At 63.8% G+C, this 13,388-nt stretch overlaps 1 protein-coding gene across 2 annotated transcripts in view; it reads left to right on the plus strand.

Annotated features, from left to right (window-relative positions):
- Positions 1-13,388, plus strand: part of GAK (cyclin G associated kinase) — a 33,013-nt gene continuing 19,625 nt past the window's right edge. For both annotated transcript variants that reach the window (XM_084878069.1, XM_084878070.1), the window contains exons 1-9: positions 1-266; positions 2,115-2,176; positions 2,815-2,874; positions 3,819-3,933; positions 5,603-5,745; positions 9,845-9,970; positions 10,617-10,706; positions 12,874-13,009; positions 13,269-13,381. In XM_084878069.1, coding sequence (XP_084734195.1) covers positions 122-266; positions 2,115-2,176; positions 2,815-2,874; positions 3,819-3,933; positions 5,603-5,745; positions 9,845-9,970; positions 10,617-10,706; positions 12,874-13,009; positions 13,269-13,381 — 990 coding nt within the window. In that variant the 5' untranslated portion in view covers positions 1-121. The remainder of the gene's footprint in view (positions 267-2,114; positions 2,177-2,814; positions 2,875-3,818; positions 3,934-5,602; positions 5,746-9,844; positions 9,971-10,616; positions 10,707-12,873; positions 13,010-13,268; positions 13,382-13,388) is intronic.

Here is a 13,388-nt window from a genome sequence, read left to right on the forward strand (position 1 = left end):
GCCGGCGTCCTTCCGGGCCTGCGTCACGGCTTCGGGGCGGAAGCTGGTGCGGCTCGGGCCGGCGGTTGCTCAGCTGCCTGGACGCCCCGGACCCGAGCCCCCGCGCCCGCCGCGGGCCGCCATGTCGTTGCTGCAGTCCGCGCTGGACTTCCTGACGGGCCCCGGCGCCCTGGGCGGTGCTGCCGGCCGCGACCAGACCGACTTTGTGGGGCAGACGGTGGAGCTGGGCGAGCTGCGGCTGCGGGTGCGGCGGGTCCTGGCCGAGGGTGAGGCGCGGGCCGGCGGGCGCCCGCCGAGGGTCAGCGCGCGGCGGGCGGGCGGGCGGGCGGGCGGGAGCGCCGGCCTGTGGGGGGGACGCCGGGCTCGGCTCCGGCACTTCCTGGTGGGCGCGGGGCCGGGCTGGGGCCGGGCCGGCCCGCAGCAGGTGCGGCCGACCTGCGGGTGCGGGGGGCTGTGGCTTGGATGGAGGCCGGGCCGGCGGGGGTTCGGCCGAGCGCGGGGGCTCCGTGGAGACCGAGGGCTGGAGGCGGCCCTGTCCTCCCCGGGCGCTAGGCTGGGCAGTGGGCGTCCTGCTCTGACCACCTGCCGTCCGCGCCCCCGGTGTCATGTGGGCCCGGTTCCTGCAAGCTGGTCCTCGCCTCCCCATGGCCTCCCCCTCCCTCACACGGAAGTCGCCACCGGCGCTGGAGAGGCCCCTCTCTCCTCTGGATCCGCCTTACCTCTGTTCCCGGTGCCCACAGGGCGCCGGACTTCCCCGTCCTGCTGCTTCCGGCTTTATATCCCCCCACATTGCACATGGACTCCCAGGAGCAGGGCGGGCCTGTCCCCGTGGCCACCCCTCTGCCTGGGTGAGGCGGGGATGTAACCTCTCTGAGTCCTGATGTCCACCTGCTTTTTCTCCAGTTTGTTTCAGAAACAGATTGGTGTGTGGTTTACCGGGAAAACCGCAGGTCTGCTCCTTTCCGAGTTGAGGCCAGCCCCTGTACTGACGCCTCCCCGGCCACCTCATTTGTCCTGAAAATGCCAGGCAGTTAGCTTGTGTCCTTAGAAACTCACGGTGGACAGGAGGTGGCTTCTGCCTTAAAGTAACTCCGGTGATGGGAGGACAGCGGAGTGCAGGGGAGCCTCAGGTGGGGCAGGCCGAGGGGGGAGGGCGGGAGCAGGCCAGGCCGGGGCTGGGAGGGGTCGCAGGTGGGAAGGGTCAGGGAGAGAAGGAAGCTGCGGCTCCGCTCAGCGCCCAGGAGGAAGAACGAGGAAGTGTGCCAGCCCCTTCCCTGGGCCCCGCAGGCGAGCCAGGAGGTAAACGTAACCTGGCGGGAGGGCGGGCGGGCGGCTCTCAGCCTCCACGGCCACGGAAGCCTCTCTGGGAAGGAAACGGATGAAATCAGTCTTTCACGTGGAACAGCGGCCTTGGCGCCAAGGCTGGGGAAACTGACACTGTCCTGTAGGAATAAACGTGGGTCAGTCCTGAGCCCTCCACCCGTGGGCCCGAGAGCAGTGCAGAGCTCTTCAGGTTTTAGAAAGATGGCGTGTACCCGTGGCCCCCAGTGTACCCCCACGGGGGCGGGGAAGCACCCCGTAACCAGGGGCCTGACGCCAGGAGCCGCCGTCTCTGTGGGATGAGCTTTAAAGGCTCCGTGTCAGTTCACGCCAGGGGTTGCCCCAGGGCCGGTACGTTTACAACAGACCACATGGTGCTGTCAGATGATCTAGGAAGAAACCACGGGTTTTCGTCGCTGTTTGGAATTGGCAGCTGTGGCACAGAATGGGTGTTGGGCAGAGTCGTGGAGCTAGAGAGCTTCCTAGTCTTTTCAGAATGTGAGCTACATTCCCGTTTAAATTGTGCAATTTAAAAAAAGGGGAGGAAACTGCTGGGCCAACCAGAGTGGGCGAGTGCCGATGGGTCCTGGGAGGCGGTCCCTGTCTTCCTGAGCTCACTCACTCCCCCCGTCTGTGTCTGAGGATTCTTGGCGCTGAATTCTGCGTGTAAGTTGGAGCCATTATTTTTGCAGAAAACATTGCTATCTGCAAGTCCGGTTTATATTGACTCAGTAGATATCTACATGGTGAGTGAGTCGCAGCGTGGACTGACGTGTTTATTTTCCTGATTCCAGGCGGGTTTGCGTTCGTGTACGAGGCCCAGGACCTGGGAAGTGGCAGAGAGTATGCGCTAAAGGTAAGTGGACGACACGGCCTGCCTGGGTTTTGGTGACTTGGAAGGAAATCTCAGAGTGGCAGCGTGGAGGGGTTCCCGTCCGTGTGTTTTCTGTGTGCTCTCGTCCTGTTGGTTCCCTCTGCTGGCCAGGAGCCAGCAGCGCTCTCGGGGGCGTTATGGCTGCATGTCCAGCTGGGGGCCGGGGGAGAGGAGCTGAGTGCCCAGAGGAGCTGAGTGCCAGCGTGACCTGAGGGGCTGTGCCACTCGGCGGAGAGGGAGTGGCACAGCCCCTCAGGTCACGCTGGCACGTCCCCGCGCAGCCACGTGGGACCGGGCAGGGCTGTCTGGTTTCGTCGAGGTGGCCGGTGTGCAGCTGGGCTGCGGAGTGGCGTGGCTCCTGGGCGTGTGGCTAAGCGGTGCGGAGCCCACGTGACTTGGAGACAAGGGCGAGGACTCTGTTGCGCCTCCTTTTCCGTCGTGTCTTCCTCAGCCTGTTTACAGGAGCGGCTCCGCGGTGTATGCTCTGTGTCCTTGGGCCGCAAAGGCATTGCCAGGGCCTCTGTCTGTCCGTGTCTGCTGGTCAGGCGTCGGTGCATCGGTTGTCTGCGCGGACCGGCCCGACGCGCGGCCCTCACCTTGTCTGTGTTCCCTCCACGCAGAGGCTGCTGTCCAACGAGGAGGAGCGGAACCGCGCCATCATCCAGGAGGTGTGCTTCTTGGTATCCTTTCCCGGCGGCGGCCCTGCGCGCTTGGTGCTGAGCTGCCTCGGCTCCGCTCTGCTGGCTGAGGTGTGGCCGTTCTAGTGGAGAGGAACTGTTTCCTGTTCACTCCCAGGGCGGCAGGAGGACCCCATGGTTCTGTGCCCCCGAGGGCTGTGCCCGGTGGGCAGCCCTTCGCCCTGCGGCCACGGCACCCTGCACCCTGGGCAGAGCATCGACCAACAAATGGTTGACGGCCGGCACTTCTTGGCCTCTCTGGCTGGCGCTGCCCCTTCGCTGCCAGAACTGCTCTTCGTCCTGACACTCTGTCCCTGGGAGCTCGCTGCCGCTGAGCCCGAGGGTGCTCGCGGCCCGAGTCCCGGTTGGACCCGCACTGCTCAGGCCTCCCGCCGCGCCCTCCCGTCGTCCTGCTGGCTATGGTCAGGAGTGTGGTTCCGCACACATCGCGGCCCCTCCCTGCCTGCCCCCTGCTGGCCTCACCTTCCCGCTCTGATGGCTGAGGGCCAGGGTCACGTCCTTCAGCATCGTGGTTTGTGCAGGGGAGAGCAAGCTTAGGCTTACAGTTGTCTGCATGGGCAAGAATACAACAGTAAGTGATAACATGAGAGTAAGTCCCCCTGCTCACAGCTGTACGCCAGCCTTTTTCTTTTTTTTTAATATATTTTTTTGATTTTTTACAGAGAGGAGGGAGAGGGATAGTGAGTTAGAAACATCGATGAGAGAGAATCATTGACCAGCTGCCTCTTGCACACCCCGCACTGGAGATGTGCCCGCAACCAAGGTACATGCCCTTGACCGGAATCGAACCCGGGACCTTTCAGTCCGCAGACCCACGCTCTATCCACTGAGCCAAACCGGTTTCGGCCGTACGCCAGCCTTTGCCCACCGTGCATGTGTGTGAAGTGTGCAGAATTTCGCGTTCTCCTTTAACAAGACGCCTGCAGAAAAAGCTCTCTGGCCACCCCAACATTGTCCAGTTCTGCTCGGCAGCGTCCATAGGGAAGGAGGAGTCGGACACAGGGCAGGCCGAGTTCCTGCTGCTCACGGAGCTCTGCCGAGGTAACGGCTCCCGGCGCCGCAGGTCCGGAGGGGGCCCTTCCAGAGGAATGGCAGTCTCACCCACAGGGTGGGGGCCCAGGGCCTTCTACAGCCTCAGGGCGGAGGGTCACTGCGTGACCGAGGAGGAGGAGGAGGAGGAGGGCTGACTGCTCGGGCTGCCCGTGGAGGGCCGGGGTCCGTCCTCCTGGAGCCACGGGCTCAGTGGTGTTGGTGTACCTCAGGGGAGAGGAGGGCACAGGACATGCGAGGCCAGGGGGCCAGGGGCCGGCAGCCATGCGTGGCCTGGGTCCTGTGGCACGGTGCTGCCTCACGCGTGGACAGCGTGTATGGGAAGAGGCCAGGGAGCAGCAGCAGGGACCCTGAGGCAGGCGTCTCCCTGGAGGGACACGTGCCGTGCCCACAGACGGCCCTCCCCGGGTCCCAGCCGCCTCGAGCAGGGCTGTCCGGAGGAGTGGCAGTGAGCGCAGGCACCTCTGTAGGAGGAGGAGCTGGCGCAGGTGGCGGCAAGGGGCTGAGCAGTGCAGCCTGGAGCGTGGAGGGATCGGGAAGGGGGCGGGGAGGCAGCAGGCTGAAACGGGTGCAGGCGGCTTTAGAGGCTGGGGGGGCGGCCCTCCCCGGGGAGGGGGAGAGGGTGTGCTGTCCGTGTCTGGGCGCTGCTTCCCATCGGCTCACGGGGCGGCTGGGAGGTGCCGGCCCCCGTCCCGCTGGTTTTAGTTGTGAGAGTGAGCTTGTTGGAAAAGCACTGAGGTGTGCTCAGAGGTGGGGTTTCCTTCTGAAACGCGTGCTGTGCCCGGCGCCCACGTGTCTGCACACCCCGACCTCAGGCCCTCAGCCAGTGTCGTCAGACGTGCTCCTCGCCCCGTGCAGGCGTGCTGGTGCACGGTTGCTGCGTGTCTCTCCCGGGACCTGGCCTCCCGTGGCTGGCATTCGCCGGGACTTGAGTTGGTGTGCCGTTTGGCGGCCGCTCTGGCACCTCGGGTGGCGTGGGTGAGGCCCCGTTGCTTCCTACCCAGGTCGTGCTCTCCTCTGGCAGGGCCGTTTCTGGCACGTGCCCTGGTGCCCTGCTCCTCGCGTGGGAGCTCAGCGGCCTCGGCGTCGCTCTGCGCTGGGCCTGTCAGGCTGGGGCCTCACGCCCCTCGGCAGGTGGTTCTCCACCAGGTGAACGTGGTGTCGGCACTGCCGTGTGCAAGCTCGGGGTCAGGGACGCGCCCGGGTCGGGGAACTGAGCTGGGGCTGGTGCCCACGTCGCAGGCTGGCAGAGCTGGCTTCCTGGGGGGCCGTGAGGGGGTGTCCGCTCCTGCGGGAGGCGGGCAGTGGCTGAGGCCACATGGAGCTGGGGCCGTGGCAGCCACGGTGGCTGCATCCATTTCGGAGGTGGCCTCGGGCCTGGCTCGGGGGCGGCTGGGACCAGGGCAGTGCAGCACCGAGATTGACCACATGTCCCTGGCCCAAGCCTCACCGTGTGGCCTGTGCTGGCACCACCCCTGGTCCCGTGTGCAGCCTCGGTGTGGAGTGCGAGTGAGACTCCACGCCCGGGAGACGGCGTGTCCTTAGGGAAGTGGAGCACGTGTGAAGGTGGGTGTTGTGGTTTCTCGGTCCCTGCCGAGCCCGTGCTGCCCGCAGCCCGCCCTGCCCTGCCGTGGGGGTGAGTGTCTCCTGTCTCTTCCAGGGCAGCTGGTGGAGTTCCTGAAGAAGAGCGAGAGCAAAGGGCCTCTGTCGTGCGATGCCGTCCTGAAGATCTTCTACCAGACCTGCCGGGCCGTGCAGCACATGCACCGGCAGAAGCCACCCATCATCCACCGGGACCTCAAGGTGCCCTCCCACCCGCCGCCCCGCCCCACCCCGCCCTGCCGCTCCCGCCTAGGAGTCTGGCTTCTGCCCTGAGGCCGCCAGGCTCTGCCGGGTCTCAGAGACCACGCGGGAGCCCCTGCCCAGCGAGTGAGAGAGCCCTGTGGGGCCTGGGCTCCTGTGCCCCGGCTCTGGCTGCGGCCCTCGTCCCCTGGAGACGAGGAGTGCGCTCCTCTGAGTGCGCTCGGGACCCAGGCGGCCGGCAGCGGGTGCTGTCAGCGCCTGCCCTTCATGCAGGCTGCCTCCTCCACAGCTGCGGAGTGCCGAGTGCGTCCTCCGGGCAGGTGGCTCCAGCGTGCCGCTGCCGTCCGGGAGGGGCTGCCCCTTCATTTCCCTGGCTGGCGGGCGGTGGTTCCACTTTTCCCAGTTATTAGTGAGCTAAGTTGTTGCTGCTCATGCTCGTCAGTTAGCGTTGGTTTTCTGCCCTTTTCCTGCCTTTTGTTCGTCACGGTGATCGATTGGAGCTCCTTGTGTGTTCACACAACGGGCTTTATTTGCATTATATGTGCTGCAGGTGTTCTCTGGCTTATGGTCTGGTGTGTGTTTTTTTGTAAAATATATTTTTATTGATTTCAGAGAGGAAAGGAGGGAGAGAGAGAGAAACATCAGTGATGAGAGAGAATCATGGATTGTCTGTCTGCCTCCTGCACATCCCTCACTGGGGATGGAGCCTGCAACCCGGGCCTGTGCCCTGACCAGGAATTAAACCGAAACATGCCCTGGTTCATACGGCGACACTCAGCCCCTGAGCCACGTCGCCCGGCCCGGCTGGTTTTTAGTCCCCCTGTGTGTCTTTGGGAAACCCAAGACTTTGTGAGAGTTGTCCAGCACCCAGAGCTGTGCCCGGCTCTGGCCCTCATCCTGCTTCCTGAGAAGGTGGCTTTCCTGAAGGATTTTAAAGCCGGGCCCACGCCGAAACCGGTTTGGCTCAGTGAATAGAGCATCGGCCTGCAGACGGAAAGGTCCCAGGTTCGATTCCGGTCAAGGGCATGTACCTTGGTTGCGGGCACATCCCCAGTGGGAGGTGTGCAGGAGGCAGCTGGTCGATGTTTCTCTCTCATCCACGTTTCTAGCTCTCTGTCCCTCTCCCTTCCTCTCTGTGGAAAATCAATAAAAAAAATTTAAAAATAAATAAATAAAGCCGGGCCCAGCCATCACTCCATTCATGCTGGACACTGCACAAACCGGGGAGCCGCATGACCGGGGGTTTCTTAGCCCAGCAGCACCCAGACCCGCGTGGCAGAGGCGCTCACGGGCGCCGCCCGGCACCGGCCTGCCCTGGCCTCTGGGGGAAGAGACGGCAGCAGCACAGGGTCCAGCGTGAATCGTCCGATCTGCCCCTGGTTTGGTCAGATCCGCAGAAGGCAGTCGTCTCGTGGTCACGTTGCCATCTCCCGTTTACTTACATAAAAGTTCTGTCATTTCGACGTCTGTACGTAGGCACCTTTTCTTCTTTATTTACCACAAGTGACCATCAGGAATTAGCTTCCTTTTAAATTTCCTTTACTGGGTCACGTCATCACTGCTGTGTCTGCTCCATGTGAGGGGCGTAGGTGCTTACAGAGGTGGGTTCCGACTTACAGTGAAAATCACGTTGCGTTGCCATAGGAACGGCTCTCCGAGGTGACCGAGGACCTACTGTCCGCTCTGTGGTGCGCGGCTGACTCTCAGTGGTCAGTGTATGAGTCACAAGATGGGAAGACGGGAGACGGCTGCTCATGTCCCGTCCCAGGCGCAGCCCGTCCCAGGCCCCGGGGTGCTCTCTGACACCGTGGTGGTCCTCCTGAGGCCCCGTTGGGGTCGGCACTGGCACCCCGTCCGTGGGTCTGTCTGCGTCTAGATTTGACCTCTGAGGAGCCGGCCTTCTCTCCTCCCCCGAGCCCACGAGGTGGTTTAAGCTGCTGGCGGCACTGCCCCGGGGCTGGGAAGACGCCGGGCGGCGGTGGTTCTGGGGGCCGGAGGCCTTTTTCTGCCGTCAGGGCCCCCACTTATCGGCGGGCTTTCTGTGCCTTCGGGACTGTTCAGCTCACGAGTTAGCTGTGTGTTCGTGTGTGAAAAGGAGGAATGGAATCGGAGAGCCTGTCTGAGCATGCCTGGTGTCCGCCCCCTCAGAGCCCGTGTGCGCCAGGTGTGCCGGGCCTGGCCGTCTCGGGCCCACAGCTGGCAGAGGGAGCCTGTGGGGTCGCTCTGTGCGGTGACCTCCACGCCTTGCGCTTGGGGCCGTGTGTTGGCAGCAGACCGTGTGGCCTCCGGCACTTTCCTTCTGCGGCAGAGTTGCCGTGTTTAGGTTTATTGGCGTTTGGGCCTCTGGGGACGTCCTGTGGCGTGTTGGCCTGTGTTCTGTCGCCTCCACAGAAGCCGTGGCGGGTGTTTGCGTGCTTGCTCTCAGCGGCCGAGTCAGCTGCCCGCCGCGTGCTCCTGCCGAGGGTGCCCTGGGGCCGTGGCTGCCTTGCGTTCGGAGCGGGGCTCTCCCGCTGTCCCGCTCCCGCTCCCGGCACGGGTCCTGGTCGGCCGCCCGGAGCGGCAGCCAGCCCGCCTCTGCCGGGACGCCTGGCTCCTCTCAGCTCGTGTCTCCTTACACACGTGTTAACCCGTTGGTCAGGTTCCGCCTATGGGATTGCCTCGGCCGAGCCGGTCGCCAGCTTCTCTGAGCAGGGCCGCTGTAAACATGGCTGCCCCGGGGTGAAGAATTGTTGGCTTTTCCCAGCACTCGGATTGTAAGAGCCGTCCTCAGCTGCGGGCCTTGGTGGCCGTGCCCTGGAGGGGCGGAACAGGTCTGTCTGCTCAGGGGCGTGCTTCCTGCTTATGCTGCATTTAAAGGTGCCCTCAAGCTGGCAGCTTCTGGCTGGACCCTGCACAGCCCCTCTGTCTCGCTGACCAGAGGCCCGGGGCACAAAGTGCAAGCGGGTGCCGACCCTGGGCCTGGCCAGCGATTGGAGCGCGAGTGTCTGGTGTGGAAGGCCAGGTCTCGGCTGACCTCTGGGCCCTGGGCAGCACCTGGGTCCCCGGGTCCCCACGTGCCCCCCTCCATCTGAGTCATCGGGCCCTGCTCGCACCCACCTTGGCCTGGCCACACGCTCACCCGCTCCACCATCCCGCCGCAGTCCCGCTCTCATTGGGGCCAGCAGCGCCTCCACCTTCGCCCACTGCCAGTGCTGCTTCACTGACACCTGCCATGTTCTGCACCGCCCCCTTGTGGTCAGCGCACATCATAGCGAGCTGTTGAACTCCTGGTCAAACTCCCGGTCAAGGGGACATATTAGGCTCTTATTTGCATATTAGGCTCTTATTATATAGGATATTAATTATATAGGACTAGAGGTCCAGTGCACGTATTCATGCACCAGTTGGGGCATGGCCTCAGGGATTGGCTGCTATGGGAGCACCACTCATCCCGGTCTGCCAAGCAGCTGTGGGCCTGCCCTCTGTGTGCTGCTCCCTGGTCCGGCATCTTCCGTGCAGCTGGAGCACTCGCCTCTCCAGAGACCTGGCTGGGGCCGGGCCCAGGGACAACAGCACGGGAGGCGGTGGAGCAGCCTCAGTCCCGGGGCGGCCACGGACCCACCTCCAGCCTCTGGGTCAGCCTGCCAGCCTGGCGCTCGCAGGAGGCAGCAGGGGTGAGGAGGCGATGATCACAGCCCGGGCTCCTGCCCATTGGCTCGGCGTTCGCAGCGGGAGCAGCCGCTCATCCTGCTTGGCTGAGCAGCACTCCCACTGTGGTAGCTCTCTGACCACCAGGGGACACCTCCTGCACTGAGCATCTGCCCCCTGGTGGTCAGTGAGCGTCATAGCACTGGTCGACTGGTTCCTCCCTTCGGTCGCTGGGCTTTTATTATCTTCAAGCAGTGTGTTAATTCAGCCTTTCTAAAGGCTGCGGTTGTGTATCCCGTGGTATTGATGCCATCTATCTTTTGACTTACGGCTGACTCTGTCTGAATTACCTGCTTCTAAAGGTACACACACTGATTTCGACCAAAAGGAAGTGGGGTGCTGCATTTCCCCTCCGAGCCAGCTGGCTGTCTGCACCCCAGATCTGTAAGGACTGTCTCCTGGAATTTTCCAGGTTGAAAACTTGCTGCTGAGTAACCAGGGGACCATTAAGCTGTGCGACTTTGGCAGCGCCACGACCATCTCGCACGTGCCCGACTACAGCTGGAGCGCGCAGCGGCGGGCCCTGGTGGAGGAGGAGGTGAGCTGCGTGCGGCGCGCTGGGCTGGGGTCAGTGCCTCACGGCTGCCTAGCACGCCGGCTCAGCGCAGGGAGCACACGTGCACACGTGTGGGTCAGGGCCTGCAGCCCGGTGACTTCCTGTGTGGAGGCTCTGCGGCCACGTCCGGGTCGCAGGGCCCTCTGCCCGCCCCCTCCCGGGCTCAGCGTCCTCATGCACCTGGGTGTTCCCGACCTTGTCGCGCCCCGGCCCTCCTCCTGAAGCAGACCTTCCCGCCAGAACCGTGGGGCGGCATCTCCGGGTTGGTGTGTGTCTGCCTCCCGTGCTGGTCCCAGCCTCACCACAGGCCCGCCGCCTTCCTGGGTCTGGGGTTTCACAGAACTCAGTTTCGCTCTCCGGAGACGAAGGGTCTCTGTCCACGAGGTCGCGCACGAGGCAGCTCTGAGAGCAGCCCTCCTCTCGGGCCGCGGTGACCCACCTCCCGGAGCCGAGAGTGTCTCCTGGACACACGGCTGGCATCTCCCGTGGTGTGGGTGTGGCCACTCCAGCAGAGCTGGGGCTCGGGGGCGGCCGTGGGTGAGGAGAGGGGGTGAGAGGTGCTGGGCCCTGGGAGGCCGTGGGCGCCGAGGCCAGCGCCTTCCCGTGAAAAGTGACAGATGTCCTCCAGGTCACCAGGAACACAACGCCCATGTACCGGACGCCCGAGATCGTGGACCTGTACTCCAACTTCCCCATCGGCGAGAAGCAGGACATCTGGGTGAGGCCGCAGTGCTGTGCTCTGCTCCCCGAGGGCTCGGTGCTCCCCGTGGGCCCTGTGCTCCCTGTGGGCCCTGTGCTCCCTGTGTGCCCTGTGCTCCCTGTGTGCCCTGTGCTCTGTGCTCCCTGTGTGCTCTGTGCTCCCTGTGAGTGCTGTGTGCCCTGTGCTCTGTGCTCCCTGTGTGCTCTGTGCTCCCTGTGAGTGCTGTGTGCCCTGTGCTCTGTGCTCCCTGTGTGCTCTGTGCTCCCTGTGAGTGCTGTGTGCCCTGTGCTCTGTGCTCCCTGTGTGCTCTGTGCTCCCTGTGAGTGCTCTGTGCTCCCTGTGTGCTCTGTGCTCTGTGCTCCCTGTGTGCTCTGTGCTCCCTGTGTGCTCTGTGCTCCTTGTGTGCTCTGTGCTCTCTGTGTGCCCTGTGCTCTGTGCTCCCGTGTGCTCTGTGCTCCCTGTGAGTGCTCTGTGCTCCCTGTGTGCCCTGTGCTCCCTGTGTGCTCTGTGCTCTCTATGTGCCCTGTGCTCTGTGCTCCCCTGTGCTCTGTGCTCCCTGTGAGTGCTCTATGCTCCCTGTGTGCTCTGTGCTCTGTGCTCCGTGTGCTCTGTGCTCCCTGTGTGTTCCGTGCTCCCTGTGTGCCCTGTGCTCCCTGTGTGCTCTGTGCTCCCTGTGTGTTCCGTGCTCCCTGTGTGCTCTGTGCTCCCTGTGTGCTCTGTGCTCTCTGTGTGCCCTGTGCTCTGTGCTCCCTGTGTGTTCCGTGCTCCCTGTGTGTTCCGTGCTCCCTGTGTGTTCCGTGCTCCCTGTGTGCTCTGTGCTCCCTGTCTGCTCTGTGCTCTCTGTGTGCCCTGTGCTCTGTGCTCCCCTGTGTGCTCTGTGCTCCCTGTGTGCTCTGTGCTCCCTGTGTGCTCTGTGCTCCCTGTGAGTGCTGTGTTCCCTGTGCTCTGTGCTTCCTGTGTGCTCTGTGCTCCCTGTGAGTGCTCTGTGCTCCCTGTGTGCTCTGTGCTCTGTGCTCCCTGTGTGCTCTGTGCTCCTTGTGTGCTCTGTGCTCCTTGTGTGCTCTGTGCTCTCTGTGTGCCCTGTGCTCTGTGCTCCCCTGTGCCCTGTGCTCTCTGTGTGCCCTGTGCTCTGTGCTCCCGTGTGCTCTGTGCTCCCTGTGAGTGCTCTGTGCTCCCTGTGTGCCCTGTGCTCCCTGTGTGCTCTGTGCTCTTTGTGTGCCCTGTGCTCTGTGCTCCCCTGTGCTCTGTGCTCCCTGTGAGTGCTCTATGCTCCCTGTGTGCTCTGTGTTCTGTGCTCCGTGTGCTCTGTGTGCCCTGTGCTCCCTGTGTGCTCTGTGCTCCGTGTGCTCTGTGCTCCCTGTGAGTGCTCTATGCTCCCTGTGTGCTCTGTGCTCTGTGCTCCGTGTGCTCTGTGCTCCCTGTGTGCTCCGTGCTCCCCTTGTGCCCTGTGCTCTGTGCTCCTTGTGTGCTCTGTGCTCCTTGTGTGCTCTGTTCTCCCTGTGTGCCCTGTGCTCCCTGTGTGCCCTGTGCTCTGTGCTCCTTGTGTGCTCCGTGCTCCCTGTGTGCTCTGTGCTCCCCGTGTGACCTGTGCTCTGTGCTCCTTGTGTGCTGTGCTCCCTGTGTGCTCTGTGCTCCGTGCTCCCTGTGTGCCCTGGGCTCTGTGCTCCTTGTGTGCTCTCTCTGTGCTCCCTGTGCCCCCAGTGCTCCCTGTGTGCTCCGTGCTCCCTATGGGATCTGTGCTCCCATGGCTCTGGATGCCACATTTCTTTGGCCTCTCCTTTCTTTGTTGCCACGGCTACCAGCGGAGATGGGCTGAGGATAGGGCTGTGGGTCGGGGTGGGTGGAATCAGCCTGCTTTCCTCTTCCTCTCTAGTCACCCGGCTGTCCCTGCCCACAGGTCCAGGGCTGGGATGTGGCGCTTTTCATTTTGAAAGGGCCTTTTCACCAGGAATGAGAGATTAGAGCTTGCGTACTACTCTGCCCTCCATGTTCGTGGTTCCCGAGGAGCACAGAATGGGGGCTGCTGTGCGGGAGCCGTGTTTGCGGGGGGAGCTGTGCGCGTGGCGGGGGCCGTGTGTGCGGGGAGCTGTCCCGCTCCTCGCCGGCGTCAGACCAGCCTGAGCCTGACTCCCCGTGGGAGCAGGAGGGCCGCCCGCCCTCACCCTCGCCCTCGCCCTCGCCGCAGGCGCTGGGCTGCATCCTGTACCTGCTGTGCTTCGGGCAGCACCCTTTCGAAGACGGCGCCAAGCTTCGCATTGTCAACGGGAAGTACTGCATCCCCGCTGACGACACCCGCTACTCCGTGTTCCACGGCCTCATCCGTAAGTCCGTGTGCGGGGCCTCGGAGGACGCGCCTTCTGTGGCGGCCTCTGTGGCTTTCCCGTCGCCAGCTGTGTGAGTTGCGTGCTCTGAACGGAGGCTTTGTTGCTCTTCATGCTGTGGCCTCGCTTGCTGTGAACGTCGTAAACGAGGCCCTCGGTGGTGTGTGTGTGTCTGCCTCCCGTGCTGGGTCCCACGTCACCTCCACGAGGGCAGGGTGGGCCTGGGGTCCTGGGCCCTGAGCCGCCCTTCCCACCGCAGGCGCCATGCTGAAGGTCAACCCGGAGGAGCGGCTGTCCATCACCGAGCTGGTGAACCAGCTGCAGGAGATCGCGGCTGCCCGGGGCGTGAACCCCAAGGCGCCCATCACCGAGGTAGGCC

Source organism: Pipistrellus hanaki (genome assembly GCF_964339955.1).
Source record: "Pipistrellus hanaki genome assembly, chromosome: 1".
Taxonomy (NCBI): Eukaryota; Metazoa; Chordata; class Mammalia; order Chiroptera; family Vespertilionidae; genus Pipistrellus; species Pipistrellus hanaki.